Source organism: Astyanax mexicanus, chromosome 17, assembly GCF_023375975.1.
Source record: "Astyanax mexicanus isolate ESR-SI-001 chromosome 17, AstMex3_surface, whole genome shotgun sequence".
Taxonomy (NCBI): Eukaryota; Metazoa; Chordata; class Actinopteri; order Characiformes; family Acestrorhamphidae; genus Astyanax; species Astyanax mexicanus.
This window is the reverse complement of record NC_064424.1, coordinates 32,004,389-32,028,417: the sequence shown is the minus strand read 5'-3', so window position 1 is coordinate 32,028,417 and position 24,029 is coordinate 32,004,389. Positions and strand designations below refer to the sequence as shown.

The 24,029-nt window shown below is 35.8% G+C and overlaps 1 protein-coding gene across 1 annotated transcript; it reads left to right on the top strand.

Annotated features, from left to right (window-relative positions):
• The first annotated feature begins 1,150 nt into the window (after positions 1-1,150).
• LOC103025494 (uncharacterized) lies at positions 1,151-16,375 on the top strand. The gene is made up of 6 exons (XM_049466685.1): positions 1,151-1,278; positions 3,686-3,742; positions 4,412-4,525; positions 6,972-7,028; positions 9,328-9,429; positions 14,887-16,375. Exons 1-6 carry the CDS (start codon positions 1,190-1,192, stop codon positions 16,373-16,375), a joined length of 1,908 nt encoding a protein of 635 aa, XP_049322642.1. The 5' UTR covers positions 1,151-1,189.
• The last annotated feature ends 7,654 nt before the right edge of the window (positions 16,376-24,029 follow it).

Below are 24,029 nucleotides of genomic sequence, written 5' to 3'. Positions count from 1 at the left end.
ACTTGGAATAAAACCTTTTTACACTCCCACTTTAAAATAAGCGTCTCTAATAACTGTGTAGTTATTAACAATTCATGTAATATTAGTGTAACTACTAGTAAAGTATGCACTGGTACAGATTTATAACAGCAATTAAAGGATATGTAATTACATGTCAGCATGTCAGATTGTAATCAGGCTACATTTTTAAAGTAATCATCCCAACTCTGGTGATCAACTACAAATCAGTTGAAACACAGTTGCGGTCAGGATCACTGCCTCTAGGTTTTCATTGCAACTTTTGCTCCAGCAGCCTTAGGGTTGTCCAGTATTACAGGTGCTCTCTAATGTGCTACACACAGACTGTATATATTATCAAATTTTTATATCCCCACAGAACTTGTTTTTTAAAACGTTATTCAGCTCTATTCAAAAAGGTGTGGCTATTGGTGTGTAAAAGGGCTGGGTTACACCTAGCCGGGGTGGGACCAATGACTGTATAGGTTGGACCATAGACTGACTGTGTATAGCTCTGTGGAGGCAGCTCTCAGGGGCGGGGTTATTTAAATGAGTAGGCTGCTCTCCACAGTCTTTCTCCCTCCTCTGGTCTCGGGTTTCAGGATCGCCAACATGGCGGAAGATTCCGGCATCATTTTCATTGAATGAATGGGAACGGCGACGCAGCGTCCATCTTTTTTTAAGGTTTTTTCTTCTTCTGTAAAGTCTGGAAGGCACTATAGGCTGCTCTAACTTACATGGAATGTCCAATATCATTGTGGACATCACTTTTAAAGAATATATTTAGCTACATTAAGTTTTTGCTCCCATTGCCGTCACTGGCGTGCAAAAGCACACAAGCAGATTGTCTAGTCCATGTTTGGGGAGAGTCTAATTCTAAGTATACTATATATATATATATATATATATATATATATATATATATATATATATATATATATATATATATATATATATGTTAATAATGTATGATAATGTATAATAATGTATGGCTTTTTTATTTATCCTGAGAGAACATGTGCTCTGGGAGTAGGGCAAAGCTAAGCTTAGAAAAGCAAAGCTTAGAAAATATTTATTTTAGTGTCACCGTAGAAAGCTGAGTTCAACTTTCTGAACTGTTTTTGAGCTCACAATCTGTTTATTTAATTACTAATTTGTTTCTCCTAGGTGCATTGGAAACCCAAAAACAAAAATGAAAGACACCACCACGAGCCTGGAATCTGATCAAATCAACAGCGATGACAAACTACATGAAAACACCTGTAACACAGATGGCCTGAGGTTAGAAATAATATACATATTAGAGAGATTACACACGAGTGGCATGTATGTTACACAGTTCCACACCACTGGCAATTTTGGTAAACATATCAGAATGTCAAAATTTCTGGCTTTACAGTCAGGAAGTTAACAGTAATGGACAATACGTTGTTGTAAGATATAGACTGCTCAGATTTTAGGAGTACACACGTGTGTGTAGAGCCATAAATCTGACATCTCTCTATAAACTCTAGACCTGCTCACACTGTATCTGCAGAACACTATGATTGGAGGAGATTTCAACATGTTAGGAAAAAATGACAAAGCTGAAGAGCCACTCAGTGGAAACTTTCAGCACTATAAGCCTGAAGAGATAAACAATCAACATATAAAAATCAGAAATTTAGTGGAAAGATTTATGAGGAGTCTTTAACTGGCCAATGTCTTTAGAGGAAGAAGGGCTATGGTCTATGGAATGAGACATACTTCACATATAGGCAAGATCCAGATATATACATCAGAATTCTCAAGTCAAGAGGCTTTTATTGTCATGACATCTGCAGAATTAGACAGAATTTTCAGACATTTAGGCACTGCAACTGAGAGACAAACCTGATATACCACCACAACAGCATCAAACCATCAGTAAGGTTGAGAGTGTAGCAGCTATTCAGTCTCAGCAGCTGAGGAAAATACTCGGTGGACAACACAGGACACAGTTATCTAATAATACCATATTACTTGGCAACTTCAGTTCTGCCAGTAAAACAACTTTCAGGGGCATTCCATACCATTTCTTCAACACAATGTATCTTCTAATATTTTCTAAATCGTGGTGGAACAGAAAACAAATTACTTTTTTCACAACTCATTTGAGTACATTTAATCAAAATAGAAAAATCCTTGTAGTAGGAGCCAAAGGGCCATATTTAAAGGGCCCATATTGTTGAAAAACACAACACATTGACAGATTTTAATCCCGCTGACGTTTAAAGTATTTTATATTGCTCTGCTATATAAAAAACAGCATACACCAACACATTTACCAGTTTAGACTTTTTAGATGAAGATGGAATTTAAGCTGTTTTGTTTCAGGCACGTGTCTAAACATATTATGATAAATTGATTAATATAAATCATTTAAAATACTTGGAATAAAACCTTTTTACACTCCCACTTTAAAATAAGCGTCTCTAATAACTGTGTAGTTCAGGGGTCGGCAATTAAGTTTGGCCGCGGGCCAGATTTTTTCCAAGCCATTACATGGCGGGCCACAAGCACTTGGGCGCGGTGGCGGGAGGGCGCTCTTAAAATGACAAGCAGACATTCAAGTGGGCTGATGTGGGTGAAATCTGTGGACTGACCATTGGGGGCGCTATTAATGATATACCTGTTTGTTAAATAAAAAAAAAACAAACGAATAAAAAAAAAAAACAGAATAAAGAAGCTAGCAGTTATCTAACAGCCCGTGGCTCTATCAAAAAATCTTTAATAAAATTTTCTGTTTTGGAAAATTAAGTTTCTAAATAAAGAGCATTTTTGAGACGGACAGTCCGATTTTTTTTTTCATTATAGTTCAACCTCACGGGCCAGATGTTTCTTGCTTGCGGGCCGCATCTGGCCCGCGGGCCGCCTATTGCCGACCTATGGTGTAGTTATTAACAATTCATGTAATATTAGTGTAACTACTAGTAAAGTATGCACTGGTACAGATTTATAACAGCAATTAAAGGATATGTAATTACATGTCAGCATGTCAGATTGTAATCAGGCTACATTTTTAAAGTAATCATCCCAACTCTGGTGATCAACTACAAATCAGTTGAAACACAGTTGCGGTCAGGATCACTGCCTCTAGGTTTTCATTGCAACTTTTGCTCCAGCAGCCTTAGGGTTGTCCAGTATTACAGGTGCTCTCTAATGTGCTACACACAGACTGTTTATATTATCAAATTTTTATATCCCCACAGAACTTGTTTTTTAAAACGTTATTCAGCTCTATTCAAAAAGGTGTGGCTATTGGTGTGTAAAAGGGCTGGGTTACACCTAGCCGGGGTGGGACCAATGACTGTATAGGTTGGACCATAGACTGACTGTGTATAGCTCTGTGGAGGCAGCTCTCAGGGGCGGGGTTATTTAAATGAGTAGGCTGCTCTCCACAGTCTTTCTCCCTCCTCTGGTCTCGGGTTTCAGGATCGCCAACATGGCGGAAGATTCCGGCATCATTTTCATTGAATGAATGGGAACGGCGACGCAGCGTCCATCTTTTTTTACAACTCTTTGTGGATGGATTTCAGACGTCCCATCCTGCAGTTTTACCCATAAAAACATTTTATATCCCAGGACACATAAAAATCTATAAAATAAATAATATAATTAAAAGTCACTTTGTAAAATAATATATATTTCCACTGCTATTTTAATGCAGATCCACAGAAGAGGCATCAGCTGTCATGTCAGATAAACCAATTAGGTGCAGTAAGACGTAAGTATACTCATCATCTGATTGCATACCATTTAAATAGTGGTGGTAGTAGTGGAGTCAAGTTTTATAATATCCATTTGCAGACACTGGTTATTATAATATACAAAACATTATTAAATGGATCAATAGATTCTCCAAAATATCTTGTAACACAATCATTTTGCATTGATTTCCTTTGAAAAGTTAAGGTTTTTTCTTCTTCTGTAAAGTCTGGAAGGCACTATAGGCTGCTCTAACTTACATGGAATGTCCAATATCATTGTGGACATCACTTTTAAAGAATATATTTAGCTACATTAAGTTTTTGCTCCCATTGCCGTCACTGGCGTGCAAAAGCACACAAGCAGATTGTCTAGTCCATGTTTGGGGAGAGTCTAATTCTAAGTATACTATATATATATATATATATATATATATATATATATATATATATATATATATATATATATATATATATATGTTAATAATGTATGATAATGTATAATAATGTATGGCTTTTTTATTTATCCTGAGAGAACATGTGCTCTGGGAGTAGGGCAAAGCTAAGCTTAGAAAAGCAAAGCTTAGAAAATATTTATTTTAGTGTCACCGTAGAAAGCTGAGTTCAACTTTCTGAACTGTTTTTGAGCTCACAATCTGTTTATTTAATTACTAATTTGTTTCTCCTAGGTGCATTGGAAACCCAAAAACAAAAATGAAAGACACCACCACGAGCCTGGAATCTGATCAAATCAACAGCGATGACAAACTACATGAAAACACCTGTAACACAGATGGCCTGAGGTTAGAAATAATATACATATTAGAGAGATTACACACGAGTGGCATGTATGTTACACAGTTCCACACCACTGGCAATTTTGGTAAACATATCAGAATGTCAAAATTTCTGGCTTTACAGTCAGGAAGTTAACAGTAATGGACAATACGTTGTTGTAAGATATAGACTGCTCAGATTTTAGGAGTACACACGTGTGTGTAGAGCCATAAATCTGACATCTCTCTATAAACTCTAGACCTGCTCACACTGTATCTGCAGAACACTATGATTGGAGGAGATTTCAACATGTTAGGAAAAAATGACAAAGCTGAAGAGCCACTCAGTGGAAACTTTCAGCACTATAAGCCTGAAGAGATAAACAATCAACATATAAAAATCAGAAATTTAGTGGAAAGATTTATGAGGAGTCTTTAACTGGCCAATGTCTTTAGAGGAAGAAGGGCTATGGTCTATGGAATGAGACATACTTCACATATAGGCAAGATCCAGATATATACATCAGAATTCTCAAGTCAAGAGGCTTTTATTGTCATGACATCTGCAGAATTAGACAGAATTTTCAGACATTTAGGCACTGCAACTGAGAGACAAACCTGATATACCACCACAACAGCATCAAACCATCAGTAAGGTTGAGAGTGTAGCAGCTATTCAGTCTCAGCAGCTGAGGAAAATACTCGGTGGACAACACAGGACAACCAGTCCTGAGGAAACTGAAAATGTGCAATGTGATTTGAGTTATCTAATAACACCATATTACTTGGCAACTTCAGTTCTGCCAGTAAAACAACTTTCAGGGGCATTCCATACATTTCTTCAACACAATGTATCTTCTAATATTTTCTAAATCGTGGTGGAACAGAAAACAAATTACTTTTTTCACAACTCATTTGAGTACATTTAATCAAAATAGAAAAATCCTTGTAGTAGGAGCCAAAGGGCCATATTTAAAGGGCCCATATTGTTGAAAAACACAACACATTGACAGAATTTAATCCCGCTGACGTTTAAAGTATTTTATATTGCTCTGCTATATAAAAAACAGCATACACCAACAAATTTACCAGTTTAGACTTTTTAGATGAAGATGGAATTTAAGCTGTTTTGTTTCAGGCACGTGTCTAAACATATTATGATAAATTGATTAATATAAATCATTTAAAATACTTGGAATAAAACCTTTTTACACTCCCACTTTAAAATAAGCGTCTCTAATAACTGTGTAGTTCAGGGGTCGGCAATTAAGTTTGGCCGCGGGCCAGATTTTTTCCAAGCCATTACATGGCGGGCCACAAGCACTTGGGCGCGGTGGCGGGAGGGCGCTCTTAAAATGACAAGCAGACATTCAAGTGGGCTGATGTGGGTGAAATCTGTGGACTGACCATTGGGGGCGCTATTAATGATATACCTGTTTGTTAAATAAAAAAAAAAACAAACGAATAATAAAAAAAAACAGAATAAAGAAGCTAGCAGTTATCTAACAGCCCGTGGCTCTATCAAAAAATCTTTAATAAAATTTTCTGTTTTGGAAAATTAAGTTTCTAAATAAAGAGCATTTTTGAGACGGACAGTCCGATTTTTTTTTTTCATTATAGTTCAACCTCACGGGCCAGATGTTTCTTGCTTGCGGGCCGCATCTGGCCCGCGGGCCGCCTATTGCCGACCTATGGTGTAGTTATTAACAATTCATGTAATATTAGTGTAACTACTAGTAAAGTATGCACTGGTACAGATTTATAACAGCAATTAAAGGATATGTAATTACATGTCAGCATGTCAGATTGTAATCAGGCTACATTTTTAAAGTAATCATCCCAACTCTGGTGATCAACTACAAATCAGTTGAAACACAGTTGCGGTCAGGATCACTGCCTCTAGGTTTTCATTGCAACTTTTGCTCCAGCAGCCTTAGGGTTGTCCAGTATTACAGGTGCTCTCTAATGTGCTACACACAGACTGTATATATTATCAAATTTTTATATCCCCACAGAACTTGTTTTTTAAAACGTTATTCAGCTCTATTCAAAAAGGTGTGGCTATTGGTGTGTAAAAGGGCTGGGTTACACCTAGCCGGGGTGGGACCAATGACTGTATAGGTTGGACCATAGACTGACTGTGTATAGCTCTGTGGAGGCAGCTCTCAGGGGCGGGGTTATTTAAATGAGTAGGCTGCTCTCCACAGTCTTTCTCCCTCCTCTGGTCTCGGGTTTCAGGATCGCCAACATGGCGGAAGATTCCGGCATCATTTTCATTGAATGAATGGGAACGGCGACGCAGCGTCCATCTTTTTTTACAACTCTTTGTGGATGGATTTCAGACGTCCCATCCTGCAGTTTTACCCATAAAAACATTTTATATCCCAGGACACATAAAAATCTATAAAATAAATAATATAATTAAAAGTCACTTTGTAAAATAATATATATTTCCACTGCTATTTTAATGCAGATCCACAGAAGAGGCATCAGCTGTCATGTCAGATAAACCAATTAGGTGCAGTAAGACGTAAGTATACTCATCATCTGATTGCATACCATTTAAATAGTGGTGGTAGTAGTGGAGTCAAGTTTTATAATATTCATTTGCAGACACTGGTTATTATAATATACAAAACATTATTAAATGGATCAATAGATTCTCCAAAATATCTTGTAACACAATCATTTTGCATTGATTTCCTTTGAAAAGTTAAGGTTTTTTCTTCTTCTGTAAAGTCTGGAAGGCACTATAGGCTGCTCTAACTTACATGGAATGTCCAATATCATTGTGGACATCACTTTTAAAGAATATATTTAGCTACATTAAGTTTTTGCTCCCATTGCCGTCACTGGCGTGCAAAAGCACACAAGCAAATTGTCTAGTCCATGTTTGGGGAGAGTCTAATTCTAAGTATACTATATATATATATATATATATATATATATATATATATATATATATATATATATATATATATATATATATATATATATATGTGTTAATAATGTATGATAATGTATAATAATGTATGGCTTTTTTATTTATCCTGAGAGAACATGTGCTCTGGGAGTAGGGCAAAGCTAAGCTTAGAAAAGCAAAGCTTAGAAAATATTTATTTTAGTGTCACCGTAGAAAGCTGAGTTCAACTTTCTGAACTGTTTTTGAGCTCACAATCTGTTTATTTAATTACTAATTTGTTTCTCCTAGGTGCATTGGAAACCCAAAAACAAAAAAGAAAGACACCACCAGCCTGGAATCTGATCAAATCAACAGCGATGACAAACTACATGAAAACACCTGTAACACAGATGGCCTGAGGTTAGAAATAATATACATATTAGAGAGATTACACACGAGTGGCATGTATGTTACACAGTTCCACACCACTGGCAATTTTGGTAAACATATCAGAATGTCTAAATTTCTGGCTTTACAGTCAGGAAGTTAACAGTAATGGACAATACGTTGTTGTAAGATATAGACTGCTCAGATTTTAGGAGTACACACGTGTGTGTAGAGCCATAAATCTGACATCTCTCTATAAACTCTAGACCTGCTCACACTGTATCTGCAGAACACTATGATTGGAGGAGATTTCAACATGTTAGGAAAAAATGACAAAGCTGAAGAGCCACTCAGTGGAAACTTTCAGCACTATAAGCCTGAAGAGATAAACAATCAACATATAAAAATCAGAAATTTAGTGGAAAGATTTATGAGGAGTCTTTAACTGGCCAATGTCTTTAGAGGAAGAAGGGCTATGGTCTATGGAATGAGACATACTTCACATATAGGCAAGATCCAGATATATACATCAGAATTCTCAAGTCAAGAGGCTTTTATTGTCATGACATCTGCAGAATTAGACAGAATTTTCAGACATTTAGGCACTGCAACTGAGAGACAAACCTGATATACCACCACAACAGCATCAAACCATCAGTAAGGTTGAGAGTGTAGCAGCTATTCAGTCTCAGCAGCTGAGGAAAATACTCGGTGGACAACACAGGACAACCAGTCCTGAGGAAACTGAAAATGTGCAATGTGATTTGAGTTATCTAATAACACCATATTACTTGGCAACTTCAGTTCTGCCAGTAAAACAACTTTCAGGGGCATTCCATACATTTCTTCAACACAATGTATCTTCTAATATTTTCTAAATCGTGGTGGAACAGAAAACAAATTACTTTTTTCACAACTCATTTGAGTACATTTAATCAAAATAGAAAAATCCTTGTAGTAGGAGCCAAAGGGCCATATTTAAAGGGCCCATATTGTTGAAAAACACAACACATTGACAGAATTTAATCCCGCTGACGTTTAAAGTATTTTATATTGCTCTGCTATATAAAAAACAGCATACACCAACAAATTTTTTCCTACTACTCTAAAGTCTGGAAGGCACTACAGGCTGCTCTAACTTACATAGAATGTCCAATAACATTGTGGACATCACTTTTAAAGAATATATTTAGCTACATTAAGTTTTTGCACCCACACTGACACTGACATGCAAAAGCACACAAGCAGATTGTCTAGTCCATGTTTGGGGAAGAGCTGGATTTTAGAGTAAGAGTCTAATTCTAATGATATTCTAAATATATGTTCATAATGTATGACAGATATTTTGTGGCTTTTTTTAATTTATCCTGGGAGAACATGTGCTCTGGGAGTAGGGCAAGGTAAAGATTAAGCAAAGCTTAGCAAAGATTTATTTTAGTTTATTTAATACATTTCATAGTGTCACCATAGAAAGCTGAATTTAACTTCTGAACTGTTTTTAACTCAATATGTTTATTTAATTACTAATTTGTTCCCCTAGGAACCCTCTAGGGAAAAGTGAAAAGAGAAAATATACCACACCAGATCAAAGTACCGGCAATGAAGAAAAGGATGAAAAAAAAAGAAAAAAAACTGTCCAGAGGTTAGAAAATATACATATTTTCCATCATGTTGTTTTCTTGCAAGTTTCCAGAAGTGTGTGAAGTTTCCAAAAGAGATTACACACGAGTGGCATGTATGTTACACAGTTCCACACCACAGGCAATTTTGGTAAACAAATCACAATGTCTAAATTTCTGGCTTTACAGTCAGGAAGTTAACAGTAATGGACAATACGTTGTTGTAAGATATAGACTGCTCAGATTTTAGGAGTACACATGTGTGTTTAGAGCCATAAATCTGACATCTCTCTATAAACTCTAGACCTGCTCACACTGTATCTGCAGAACACTATGATTGGAGGACATTTCAACATGTTAGGAAAAAATGACAAAGCTGAAGAGCCACTCAGTTTTTTTTCACTTTTAAGTACATTTAATCAGAAAAATCCTTGTAGTAGGAGCCGAAGGGCCATATTTAAAGGGTTTACATTGTTGAAAAACACAACACATTGACAGAATTTAAACCCGCTGATGTTTAAAGTATCTTATATTGCTCTGCTATAAAAAACAGCATACACCAACAAATTTACCAGTTTAGACTTTTTAGATGAAGATGGAATTTATGCCTGTCACGCCCTTGCTCTGTTTCCCTGTGTTTCTCCTTTTCCCAGTGTGTTCCCCAGTAATTTTCCAGCCACGTGTGTAATTTGTAGCTCCGCCCCTCGTTACCTGTTTCCCCAGGTGTGTGCTTCCTGTGTGTATAAATAGTCCCTTTATGTCTGTGTTTATTTGTCGGTCTTTGCACCTTCCTCTGTTGTTTTGTCTTTCAACGTTTTCTTGTTTATAGCCCTAGTTTATTGCACCTCGTTTATCTCTGTTTATTTCTTGTTTATTTCCTGATTTATTTCCTGGTTTATTCTCTAATCCTGTTTAGTTATTTTCTGTCTAGATTAGTTCCTCGTTGGTTTTCCAGTTTGTTTATGTTTACTTTATCTCTCGTTTGTTTCTTGTTTGTTTCGTTGTTTATTTGTTATTTAATAAATATAGTCAGTCGTACCCGCTTTTACGTCAGCATTAAATTTGACTTGTGTTTAATAGAGCATGGTCTGTGTAAATTTTCAAATGTAAGAGTGTGTGTAGAATAAGTTGCATAAAAACGTATATTTCTCCAACAGCTTTTGAATGTAATACAAAAATAATTAGTGCTACGATTGTTTTTGTCCTAAAAATCATAACTCAGATCTCATTTCACACATTCTGACCTTTATACACTACATAACCTACACCTACATAACATAACCTGTACACTGTTTACCAGCAGTTACACTGTTATTACATGGATTGTTAATGTGTAACTACACAGTTATTATAGACACTTATTATTAACTTGGGACACATTTTACTTTGTATAATCTTAATACATTTTTTTTGTGTGTGTGTGTGTGTGTGTGTGCTATTTTAATGCAGTACTGATTCAGAAGAAGAATCAGACCAAACCGACCAAAACAACTCTATGAAGTAAGTACATTGATCATCTGATTCACAGTGAGCACAACTCTGCATACCTTTCATATTTTCCATCATGTTGTTTTCTTGCAAGTTTCCAGAAGTGTGTGAAGTTTCCAAAAGAGATTACACACGAGTGGCATGTATGTTACACAGTTCCACACCACAGGCAATTTTGGTAAACAATGTCACAATGTCTAAATTTCTGACTTTACAGTCAGGAAGTCAACAGATATAGACTGCTCAGATTTTAGGAGTACACACGTGTGTGTAGAGCCATAAATCTGACATCTCTCTATAAACTCTAGACCTGCTCACACTGTATCTGCAGAACACTATGATTGGAGGAGATTTCAACATGTTAGGAAAAAATGACAAAGCTGAAGAGCCACTCAGTTTTTTTCACATTTAAGTACATTTAATCAGAAAAATCCTTGTAGTAGGAGCCGAAGGGCCATATTTAAAGGGCTTACATTGTTGAAAAACACAACACATTGACAGAATTTAAACCCGCTGATGTTTAAAGTATTTTATATTGCTCTGCTATAAAAAACAGCATACACCAACAAATTTACCAGTTTAGACTTTTTAGATGAAGATGGAATTTATGCCTGTCACGCCCTTGCTCTGTTTCCCTGTGTTTCTCCTTTACCCAGTGTGTTCCCCAGTAATTTTCCAGCCACGTGTGTAATTTGTAGCTCCGCCCCTCGTTACCTGTTTCCCCAGGTGTGTGCTTCCTGTGTGTATAAATAGTCCCTTTATGTCTGTGTTTATTCGTCGGTCTTTGCACCTTCCTCTGTTGTTTTGTCTTTCAACGTTTTCTTGTTTATAGCCCTAGTTTATTGCACCTCGTTTATCTCTGTTTATCTCTGTTTATTTCTTGTTTATTTCCTGATTTATTTCCTGGTTTATTCTCTAATCCTGTTTAGTTATTTTCTGTCTAGATTAGTTCCTCGTTGGTTTTCCAGTTTGTTTATGTTTACTTTATCTCTCGTTTGTTTCTTGTTTGTTTCGTTGTTTATTTGTTATTTAATAAATATAGTCAGTCGTACCCGCTTTTACGTCAGCATTAAATTTGACTTGTGTTTAATAGAGCATGGTCTGTGTAAATTTTCAAATGTAAGAGTGTGTGTAGAATAAGTTGCATAAAAACGTATATTTCTCCAACAGCTTTTGAATGTAATACAAAAATAATTAGTGCTACGATTGTTTTTGTCCTAAAAATCATAACTCAGATCTCATTTCACACATTCTGACCTTTATACACTACATAACCTACACCTACATAACATAACCTGTACACTGTTTACCAGCAGTTACACTGTTATTACATGGATTGTTAATGTGTAACTACACAGTTATTATAGACACTTATTATTAACTTGGGACACATTTTACTTTGTATAATCTTAATACATTTTTTTTTTTGTGTGTGTGTGTGTGTGTGTGTGTGTGTGTGTGTGTGTGTGTGTGCTATTTTAATGCAGTACTGATTCAGAAGAAGAATCAGACCAAACCGACCAAAACAACTCTATGAAGTAAGTACATTGATCATCTGATTCACAGTGTGCACAACTCTGCATACCTTTTGAAAACATCATTCTAAAAATTAGGATATGTTTTTATATCTTGCAAGAGACTACCTGACAATAAAATTTTAACCCATTTGCAGGTAATAGTTATTATAATATACAGTTTTGTATAAAATGGATCAATATATTCTCCAAAATATCTTGCCATAAAAAATGCATTGACTTCCTTTGGAAAGTTATGGTTTTCCTTCTCCTGTCAAGGTTGGAAGGCACTACAGTCTGCTCTAACTTACACGGAATGTCCAATATAATTGTGGATAGACAAAATTTTCAGGACGATATATTGTCCCAGAAATTATTACGATAAATGATAATATTTTCATTTTAAAGCGCCGCTATAGAAAATGCTTTTTCCTGCTTATGGGCTCCAAAAAGAGCTTTAGGACAGTGTGCCATAGTAATAATATACTAGCATAATACTATTACACCATTTTGCAGTTAAACTTTTTATTATTAAGAGCCGACATTGGGCGTCTAATATAAAAATATTTGAATGTGCTAAATAACTAAAACAAATAAAGTACAACCACTCAGGGACTCTGTGGGTTCTGAGAAAACTGCACTAAATATTAAACAACAAAAAGTAACAACTTTTAGATTAAAGTAACATTTACATTAATTCAACTCTGGACATAACACAAAGGCACTTGCAGATTCTTTTTTCTGATCGTATATGTACATTCTATAAAACATAAATTAGCGTCAAAAGACACAGATGGCTCAGCAGGTCACATAGCTCTTGCAATAAATGTATTTTTTAATGTAACTGTCAGACAAATTCAGAGCAAGGGACACCAACATGTTTACTGTGTGGGGCTTGAGGCAGGATCTCTCTGGGAGAACAATATTAATATTCAATATTCAGCTCGGAAAATTGGGAAGGATGGTTCTGCTTTAAATGAGATTTCAGCTTCGTTTCCACTGTTTTGACATATTTGACATACTAAACTTGCTTATAGTGAATTAAGTTTTATAGTCTAAATTTAATGTCTTAAAATTTTCAGATGTTTTGAATTAGACAGCAATGTAATTCACACAGAATGTGACTGTAAACAAAGCCTACAAAAAGTCCTGTTTTATGTGATTTACACATTTTTACACATTTACTTATATAACTATAAAATTGAAATACAATTAGATTATATTTGTACCATCTTTAAAGCCCCACTAGGTAGGATTCCTTGATTTTTTGTAGTTTTAAAGAAGTAAAATTACAGCTTGAAACTCACTGCAGCGCTGCACTGAGGTGTAATAGGAGGAATAGCGGTGCTCTCGTGTCTGTGCCGGAGCTCCTCTGAGCTCAAACCAGACTCTGTAAGTTTTCAGAGGCGGCCGCAACCAACACTCGCGAGAACTGTGACCTGCTTTCCGACCTTTAGTTCTAACAGTTCTACAAGAACTACTGCTTCATTCTTTACGAACTAACATACAGACACTCTGGCAGAAGCTGGAAAGAGACCGAATATGTCTGTGAAAGCCAGAAAACGAGAAAGAGTAACTAATCGGCCTGAAACATTTATTACACTCTACAACTGTAGGGGGAGCCCACGAGCACAAAATCTCAATCCTACCTAGTGGAGCTTTAATATAAAAGCTGCATGTAAGTTTGCAGGGGGCTGCTTCCTATTCGTAAAAATAAAAAAAAATTGGTTGAAATTAAATTTAAAGGGAACAATACTAATGGCTTATTTTAAATGGTGTTGTTTGTTTACAAATAAAACAAATATATATAAGAACTGAAAATCGTAATCATAATTGAGAATTGCTTATATATTTAAAGAATATTGAATTTTTTTTTACAAAATCGCCCAGCTCTAATAGACACTAAAGTAGTTTAAAGTTCCAAAAAGATTTCAATCTTTCGAAAAGTAGTTCGAGTCCATTTCAGATCTTAAATACATATTATAGCCCCAAGTCTTCCTTGTGTCTCAGATATGTGGTTCAGAGTTCTAAGACAAAGTAAAATTTGGACGAAATAAACATTAAAAAGTGTAAGTAGTGAAATAAGCATTAAAATCTGTAAGTAGTTAGCCAAAGTGTCGCTATTATCGACGTCGGCAAAAATTATTGCGGTTAAAAAAATTATTGTGCGAAAAGTCGATAACCTAGTTAGCGCGACAGGCCTAACTGTGGACATCCATTCTAAATATATTTAGCTGCATTAAGTTCTTGCACCCATTGCCAACACTGACGTGCAAATGCTCACACACAGCTTGTCTAGTCCATGTATGGGGAAGAGCTGGATTTTGGAGTCCAGTTGATGCTCTAAATATTTGTTCATAATGTATGACAGACATGAGAACATGTGCCCTGGAAATAGGGCATAGTAAATATTTATTTTAGTTAACAATAATAATAACTTTCCGAACCGTTTTTTAAGCTCACATTCTGTTTATTTAGGAACCGTGAAGGTGTTCAACCGATCACATACAGCATCAGCAGCCTGAAAGCAGATCAAAGCACCAGCAAAGAAAAACTAAACATAATCACCTGGAACATAGACGGAAACTCTACAAAGCTTGAAGAAATAAAATGCATCGCTCATGTGGTTTTCTTGCAAGAAACAAAAGGTGTGACGTTTGAGAAGATTACAGAGGAGTGGCATGTATTTCACGCTAAGTACAAAGACAATGCAAAAGGGGTAGCCATTTTGGTAAACAAATCAAATTGTCCAAATTTCCACCTTTACAGTCAGGAAGTCGACAGTAACGGACGTTACGTTGTTGTGAAATGTCGCCTGGTCAGTCATCAGAAGTACACACTCGTGTCTGTGTACAACCATCATTCTGACACCAAAACTCTAGACTTGCTCACACTGTATCTGCAGAAAACTGTAGGAACCTTAGTGATTGGAGGAGATTTCAACACCACATTTGGACCAAATGACAGAGCCAAAGAGCTACCCGAAGGAAAGTTAGAGCACTATGGGCCAAAGGAGATAAACACATACCATTTACAAATCAGAAAGTGTGTGGAAAGATTCATTAGGAATCTTCAACTGGTTGATGTCTTTAGAGGAAAGAATGGCTATGGTATATGGTATGAGGAATGCTTCACACACACACAAAAAAAAGAAGATCAAAAGAAGAAAAAGGGAGAAGAAGAAGCAGCAGAAAAAGAAAAAAAAGAAGATCAAAAGAAGAAAAAGGGAGAAGAAGAAGCAGCAGAAAAAGAAAAAAAAGAAGATCAAAAGAAGAAAAAGGTAGAAGAAGAAGCAGCCCTGTCCAGGTTGGACTACTTCTTTATCCCTGAGGAATGGATGTGCTTAGTCAACAAATGTGGCGTTTTGCAGAGGGATGAGTTTAAGGACCACAGACCACTATTACTACAGCTGGAAAACGAACAGACAGTGATACCAGACATTGAGGCACTGCAACTAAACGGCAAACCTGGTGAACTCGGGAACATCAATAGGGTTGAGATTGTAGCAGCTATTCGGTCTCTGCAGCTGAGGGACATACCTGATAGACCACAGTACAATTTGGAACATTATTTGAGTTCTATAATTCGCAAGGACAATTACCCAGACAACTTCAATTCTGCCATTGAAAAAACTTATGGGGGCATTAAATACCATTTCTTCAACAAGAAGTATCTCATCCTTTCAACAATTCTAGCCTGGCGATTACAAGACTGGGGCAGTGGAAGAGTAGAGGAAGCTCGCAAGGTGGAAGTAACTGGCAATAAGGTTGAATGGCCTGCATTACAAGCCCTCATTCAGAAAAAACTGAAAGATCATCCACGCGTAAATGAATTCAACATCATTGAAAAGATGTTAAGCAGTGAAACTGAAGGAATAATTAGGCTCTACAACGGCTGTCCTTTAAGTCGTACACTGCGCAAGTTTTTCACCAAAGAAAATATAAACATCTCCAAGGAACATGATTAATGCTTATTGCTGAAAATGTAAAGAAGAAAGAAAGAAGCAATGCAACAATGATGGGGGAGGGGTTGGTTGCATATCTAGAACATCAAACCAAGTAACTGCTTTAAAACATTGAAGTAAAACTTACTGTTACTTTTAAAAGTTATAAATATATATTTGTGTATAATCATTTTTAGTGCATAAATAATTCAGATACATTGCAACATATCTTTTAGCTTATAAATATATCCAAAAAAATGTACATATAACAATTTTTGCGCAACACAAAGTATTTGATATTAAATTGTCGTCATTACATGAAAATCTTCGAAATTGGCCAAAATAAAAAAAAAATAACTTGCAAAACTTTTAATTCTTAATACTAATCTGTAATATCTAATACTAATAATACTAATACGTAATATTTAAAATACATGCCACTCTTTAATTATGTATATACATACATGGTCATATCAGGTTTTTGTATGGGAAGACCTGTAGTTTTAATATGCTCCAGTCTGCAGAATGCTGGTGAAAATGCTGAACAACATTCATGTCTACTATATTTGTATCATTGTGCAACTCTGTTAATCATTGTGTACATTTCAAACATCACTGTCTCTGAAATGCATTATGTATGATTTTTATTTGACTTTGTAAGAATATGGAGGAGTTTTGCCTTACTATGTTCATTGTTCATTGATTAAAAGGTTAATCTGTGTGTTACTAAATCAGCATTTAACTTAATCAGTATGTTATTTAAGCATTTAGCATGATTCATGATGATTCGCATTGTGACTTAGAATGTACGTATATTATGTCCTTGTGCCCAACACACAAGGCCGGGTTTCTTGCAACTTAGCATGATTGATTCCACAGGTGTCCAGAGATACTGTGTGGACCAAGAGTTTCTGTACATGTAACCTATAGTCTGATAAGGCTGGGGTAACAGAGTTCTCGGCTGACGTATAGGATGAATAACTGCTTCTGTATCAGGATCCGGGGGGGGTGGGTATTTATTAGACTCGACTGACTAGGAAGAAGAGTTGAGTTGAGCTTCGCCCGGCAGGGACGACAGAGCTCTCACAGCCAAAGAACTCTGGAGACCCCAACTTTTCTCACCTTTGTTTTCCTTTTATTTACACCTTTTTATTTCAATTCATTTTTCAATCATCTTTTTTACTCAATTTTGATGTACCCAAAACAATTGTTTTGCTCAGAAGATTCTTTGAATAAAATCTGACGGAACTACAATTTTTGGACTGGATCTCCTTTTCTTCTTTATGACGTATTAAGCCAGATACATCATAATTCAAACAATAGATCAATAATCTTTCAACTTCCAATGAACCGTTATACCAATTCCTGTATTCACTAGCTATGCACAGAGCGTACATGAATTAAACTGCTTGCATAAAATAAAACTTTCTTTGTAATATTTTGTCTTCTACTTTACTTATGAACTTCGCCCCAACTGGATGCAGATTGATTAAAACTGTATTAATTATTCCTCATAAGAGGGAAAGTTTTATTTTAGATAGTAATTTACAGTGTTTGTACTAATTGTCTGAATAAGGTTAGCATGCTAAAAGTACCAAAACTGAGGACTAATTTGGTGAACAGTCTTCTGGTCAAAAATCATTACCAACCATTTTTCCAGGCAATGCCAATTTTGGTCTTGTACAAACAAAGCTTTAATATTCATAAATGTAACATATAAATAACTGCTTGTGGAAACATTTGAGCATATACTAGCTATGTTTGATGTTTTGACACTTTGTTATAAACCTTAACATATTTAAACATCTGGACAGTTGATCTTTATTTGAACAATTTTGAGGACAGGTAATATATGTCTTGTTATTTTTAGATTTTTTTCTGTGTTCAATGATATTACCACTAAGTTTTTTATTTTATTTTAGCATTGCTCAAATAAAGATTAAACCTCTATCTGTTTAATATGATGAAAAGGACAAAGAAGTTTGAGGGGAATCCTTCTATTGTCACTACTGTCCAACAATACAACATAATGAATATGGAAAGTACCCTGATTTTGTTATACCATTTCCTAGTTATCCACAGAGCATACATTTATTAAATTCTCTCCATAAAATGAAACTTTATATGTAAAAGTCTGTCATTTAATTCAGAATTTCTCCACAGCCACAGACATTTAGCAGCCCTTATCCAGAGTGACTTACAAAAGTGCTGCATTGTTTACTTTAAAAATACCCATAGCTAGGGGTGGGCGATATGGCCCTAAAATAATTTGACATATTTCATGGTATTATCGCGATAACGATACTCTTGGCAATATGACAAAAAAATACACTACTGCAACAACACAAAACTTACAATTTATTATTGTATACAATATGATACAGCACACCTGAGATATGATATTACACTAACTGAGATATAAAAAAAATACAAAACTTTTTAGTAGATATATAATAGGAAATGAGAAATGTGTGAATTTTTGCTTTTGCTTAAAACAGCAAAAAAGTAGAACCCTGATGTGATAATTAGGGGTGAGTGTTATGGCACGATATTTCAGCGTATAATATCTTTCACGATATTCAAAATGTTGACGATATTATTGCGTACGATACGATATGGCACACCCCTACCCATAGCTAGTTAATACAGGCTAAAGTCAAAGGATACATCATAACAGATGCTGCTAAATAAAATATCTACACGGATACCTAGAAGAAAAGTGCAAATTTAGGATGATTCAAACTACCTAAAATATGGAACACAGTGGTGTCATTCTCTTCCTATTATGAAAATGAAGCCAAAAATGTGCGTCACATTGTCAGTTTTGCAACCGAGTCTGCACAGTCTCTAATACTTATTTGTTAGACCCACTCAGATTTTCTCAGATACACAACGCTTCCTAAAACACAAAGATAGGTATGACTTCTAAATTCCCTCCAAAATTGAGAGTGTGTGTGTGTGTGTGTGGTATTCTGTGATGGACTGTCCTGTCCAATGGATATTTCAGTGTGTCATTACTCTGCTGAGACTAAAAATTTTGCAGGGTCACTGTTTGCAGGACTGCAAATACATTCCTTTTGTTTTCCATCATTTTTCACTTTTGAAAAACAGTAAAACATATTTCTGTATTCCTATAACATGTTAGCTGGGCACAAATTAGTTTGAAAAAAAAAGTGTGTGTCAATAAGATATAAAAAAAAAAACTCTGTTTAAATGAATGGAGACTGCAGCTTCCTGTATATAGCTGGAAAGAGCTATTCTATTGGTTATAAAAACAGGGTTGATTTTTTCACCACAGATGAGTGAGAAAGCAAAGCTTCTATAAATAGATAATAATCCTAAATACCAGACAAATTCCACAACCGACGACCTCATTAGGTACAAGCTGAAGATTTTACCATGGCCTTTACAGTCATGATGAAATCCTTCTATGGAGTTAAAGGAGCGTTATTGTTTATTTCCATGACTGCTCTCAGCGCAGTTATGTTTCCCTAATGTATCTGAATACCTGAGGCTTTGTTCACAATCTAAACAGGAATATGTTTTCTCTCCTGTGTGACTGCTCTGGTGTCTGTTGAGAGAAGTCTTTTGATTAAAACTTTTTACAGTGATAAGGTTTCTCTCTTGTGTGAATGCGCTGATGTTTTTGTAGAGGACCTAGTTGATTAAAACTTTTTCCACAGTCTGAGCAGTGATACGGTTTCTCTCCTGTGTGAATGCGCTGGTGTCTTTTGAGAGTACTCTTGTAACAAAAACTGTTCTCACAATCCAAACAATTGTGAGCTGAATTATGTGAATGTTGAATTATGAAAGTAAGTTTGTTTCTAATACTTTCACTTAACTGCTCACATATTTTAACCCCCTTAATATTACCTATTCTTTTACACTCAAAAATATATTTTGTTATTATAACACATCTAATAAACCCCATAATTTAACAGGTCCAGTATCCAGCAGTGTGTACAGTTTTTATACAGTCCAGATCTGACCTGTTAACTCACTGATATGCTGTTGTTACGAGTCGCTTATATGAATCGCTCTGAATCAATTCGGATCAATTCGGCTCTGACTATTTACACAGTGCACAGCGGGACTTTCTCGATCTCTCGACGAAGTGGAGAGGGGTGTGTGTGTGTGTGTTTAAAACATTTCTAAATTATTTAGAGTTCTAAAATATAAACAGGGAGCTTGTAGTCTCAGATCTTCTGTGAGTCTAGGAGTAAATGTAGAACAGCGTGTTGAAGAGTGGAACTTCTCCATACCTCCTACAGTTCAGCTGATCCTGATCCTCCACAGATGAGGGACAAAATAAAAGTCCTATAATGTTAGTCCCACAACACACTTCTTGTCCATCCATTATTTTAAAAAACCCAAATAACAAAATAAGACTGAATCACGATTAATATTTATTACGCATTTTTTCATTCCCTAATATATACTGTCACCATGATCACATTCCTACAAATGTGCCTTACTGGCTAGATTGAAAATAATAACAACAACAACAACAACAATAATAATCATAATAATTGTATATTATTATTATTATTATTATTATTATTATTATTATTATTATTATTATTATTATTATTATTATTATTATTGTTATAATCAAATGCTAGTAAATGTTTTTATACATCTGAATATCAAACATTACCGGTTTCACAGACGTCCCAAGTCTCACGGAAGTTGCCGGAGTCTACTGCATATCAATAACATTATCAATTACATTTTTCATTTTTATTATAGTTAAATTTTATTTTGTTTTTATTTTTTCTCCTACAGTTCAGTAAGTTTTAATTTGTTTTTAGAGTGGGCTTGCTAGTTTTTATTAGTTTTCACACATCTCATCAGAGAGATCAATCTAAGAAATGAGAAAGAGAGAGAGATTTGCGTGTTCTGGTGTATGAGCTACTCACAGGTAAAGGTTCTCACACTGTATCTCCTGTTTCAAACCCCCTGCTGAATACGACTCTGCTTCGCAAACAGAAATCGGCACAACACCGCCTGCTGTACAACTCCGCTGAACAACAGCGCTTATAAATAAATTAAACACAAAAATGAGGGTATTCTATCAGTAATTTCAGTTCCTTTTAGTTAGTTTTATAAACACACAATACGGTTTAAGTTAGTTATGTTTTTCCTTTTAATTACCGTTAACACAAATGTTTTTTCACTTTCAGTTTTCGCTATTTCGTTAGAATTAGAAAACAGATGCATACATCTCTGACTATTTTCTGGAGCCCGACCCGGCCCAAGGAATGTGGTGGGAAATCTCGGCCCGACCCGTTTTCAGTTCGGGTTCGGGCAGAGAATCTAAGCTCTAGATGTCTGTTGTCTACAAAACATCTGTCAGCCAATCAGATTTTAGTGTGGACTGGCAGTGTCTTTTTACCTCCTGGACAGGACGCGTTTAGTGAGTGAGAAAAGTATCAAAGTAGTGTGGCTCCCATCAAAACTCATTTCACCTCTGACTACTCTAAAGTATATCCATATCGGGTAACACAAAAGTAAATAAAAAATAAAAAATAAAAGTCTTGCCCGCTGTACAGTTTGTTATATTGATTTTAGCATTGCCCACTTTGGACTAATTTATTTCAAAAGGCATGTTGAGGCGAGGAAATGTGACGTCTGGTTTTGTGTTGTTCTGCATGTTCGCAAATCGATTTATAGCTAACAAATTAAAGCATGTTTTACCAGGAAAAAAAACTCACAAATTCTCAAGAAGCTTCAGTCTGCACCATGACTTCATATTTTAATTACAAATACCCTTGTGTTTTAGAGACTGTTTTGCAGTGGGCTCTACTAAAAGGATAAATTAGCTCACAGTAGTAAACACTGCATTACAAATAAATGACCAGTATCACTAGCAGTTTTAATAATAAAGCAGATATGCTATTTGTGAGTTATTACTAACTTGTAAGCTGCAAGCTACATTAAGAAAATCAAATACCCATGTGGTTAGCTGTTTAACCAAAAGATGATATGCTAGTTGAATTTTTTTTAATAATTTTATTTCAGATTTTTCCCCAATTTGGATATCCAAATTTGTGCGTCCCCTTTGTGCGTCCCCATCACCGGTGACGCCCGTGACCCTTGGAGGATGCAGACGTGCACACACCTCCTCTGACACGTATGAAGTCAATCACCCCTTTTTTCGAGCTGCTGCTGATGAATCATTGCCTGAGCAGCTAGCGCGCTCGGAGGAAAGCACAGCGGCCAGATTCATCCGCTCACAGACGCCTCGTGCCGCCTGGCGCCACCTTAAGTGTGATGGGGAGAGAGCGCCATCTACCCACCCCAGAGGGAGCAGAGCCAATTTTGCTCCCTCTGAGCGCTGGCAGCTGATGGCAAAGCTCCCGCTCATAGTGGCAGCGCATTAGACCGCTGGACCACTCTGCGCTAATGAATTTTTTATATGGCGTCAAAATAGGTTGAAAAGTTTTAAGAACCAAAAGTATAATCCATAACCAAGAAATTTAAATTTGAAAACGAGAGGACTATTAATAATATAAACAGTTTTAAAATCATGTTTGTAAACAGAATATTTAATATTGTGTTTAATTTTTCATTTCGTGTTTTAGGTTCATAAAACGTTTTTCGCTTTCAGTTTTTTATTTTATTTTTTTTACAGTTGCAGTTCTTTTGGTCTTTCTTGCAGTTTGAGAATTTTCTCGCATTTAGTTTTGACCCTGTTTTTACAGGTGGGTGGGGACTAGTCGGCCATTGGCTGCTGGAAATTTTGGTTCTCAAAACGTTTGATCCTATTTTGACGCTATACACCAGAAATAGACAGAATTATGACAGAAAAATGCATAAAAATGTCAGGCTCATAGCTGCTAGCTGAGTATTAAATATTGATGAGTAGAACTAAAAAAAAGCCAAATAAAATTTAAAATGTTTCAATCAATATTTCTGAAATACTAACAAGAACAGGGAGAAAAGATGAAAACAAAGTACTGTCCTCTTCAAAGAAGGACTACAGTCTGTTATTATAGAACTACAAAGTACACCTATATGGAGGATGACATCCTTTATGGCCTGCAACTTTTAGCCTGTTATACCTTTAGATGTACTGCCACTCACAATTAATTACCCAACTGGATATAAAAAAACTGCATTTGATTTGGGTCACACTATGTTAGTTAACATTCCACAGGACACAATTAACAACCTGATCATCTCTATGTGACGGAGATATGTTTCACTGCCAGAGGCAGATGAAGGTCAGGTACCAGATACTGGTTTTCTGAACCCCTCAGATTCTTACGGTATGTGCCTGCAGGGCCACACCTGTGACTGGAGGATGGTTCATCTCAGCAAAGGAGAACTCCTCACTAGACACAGATTTAGCCCCAATTGTGAACAAAATTTGAGAGAAAAATGCCTTTTGTTTACATAGGGAAATCTTAGATCTTGCATGGGTTCAGCTCATGAAAAACGAGAGCTCAACCAAGTGTGGCATGTATATTTGTGCTTAGTGTGTAAAACTCCCAGTCCCAGTTCTGTTTAAATCTCAAAAAGAGAAGCAATAATGATTTAAAAATAAGTTTAAAATAAAAAATTGTATATTTTACTTTATATATATTTTTACATTGTTTCTTTTTACATCAAAAGAAAAATAAGTAACAAAATACAGTAAAAGCGTATCATGTTGACAGGTCTACACATTTACGAG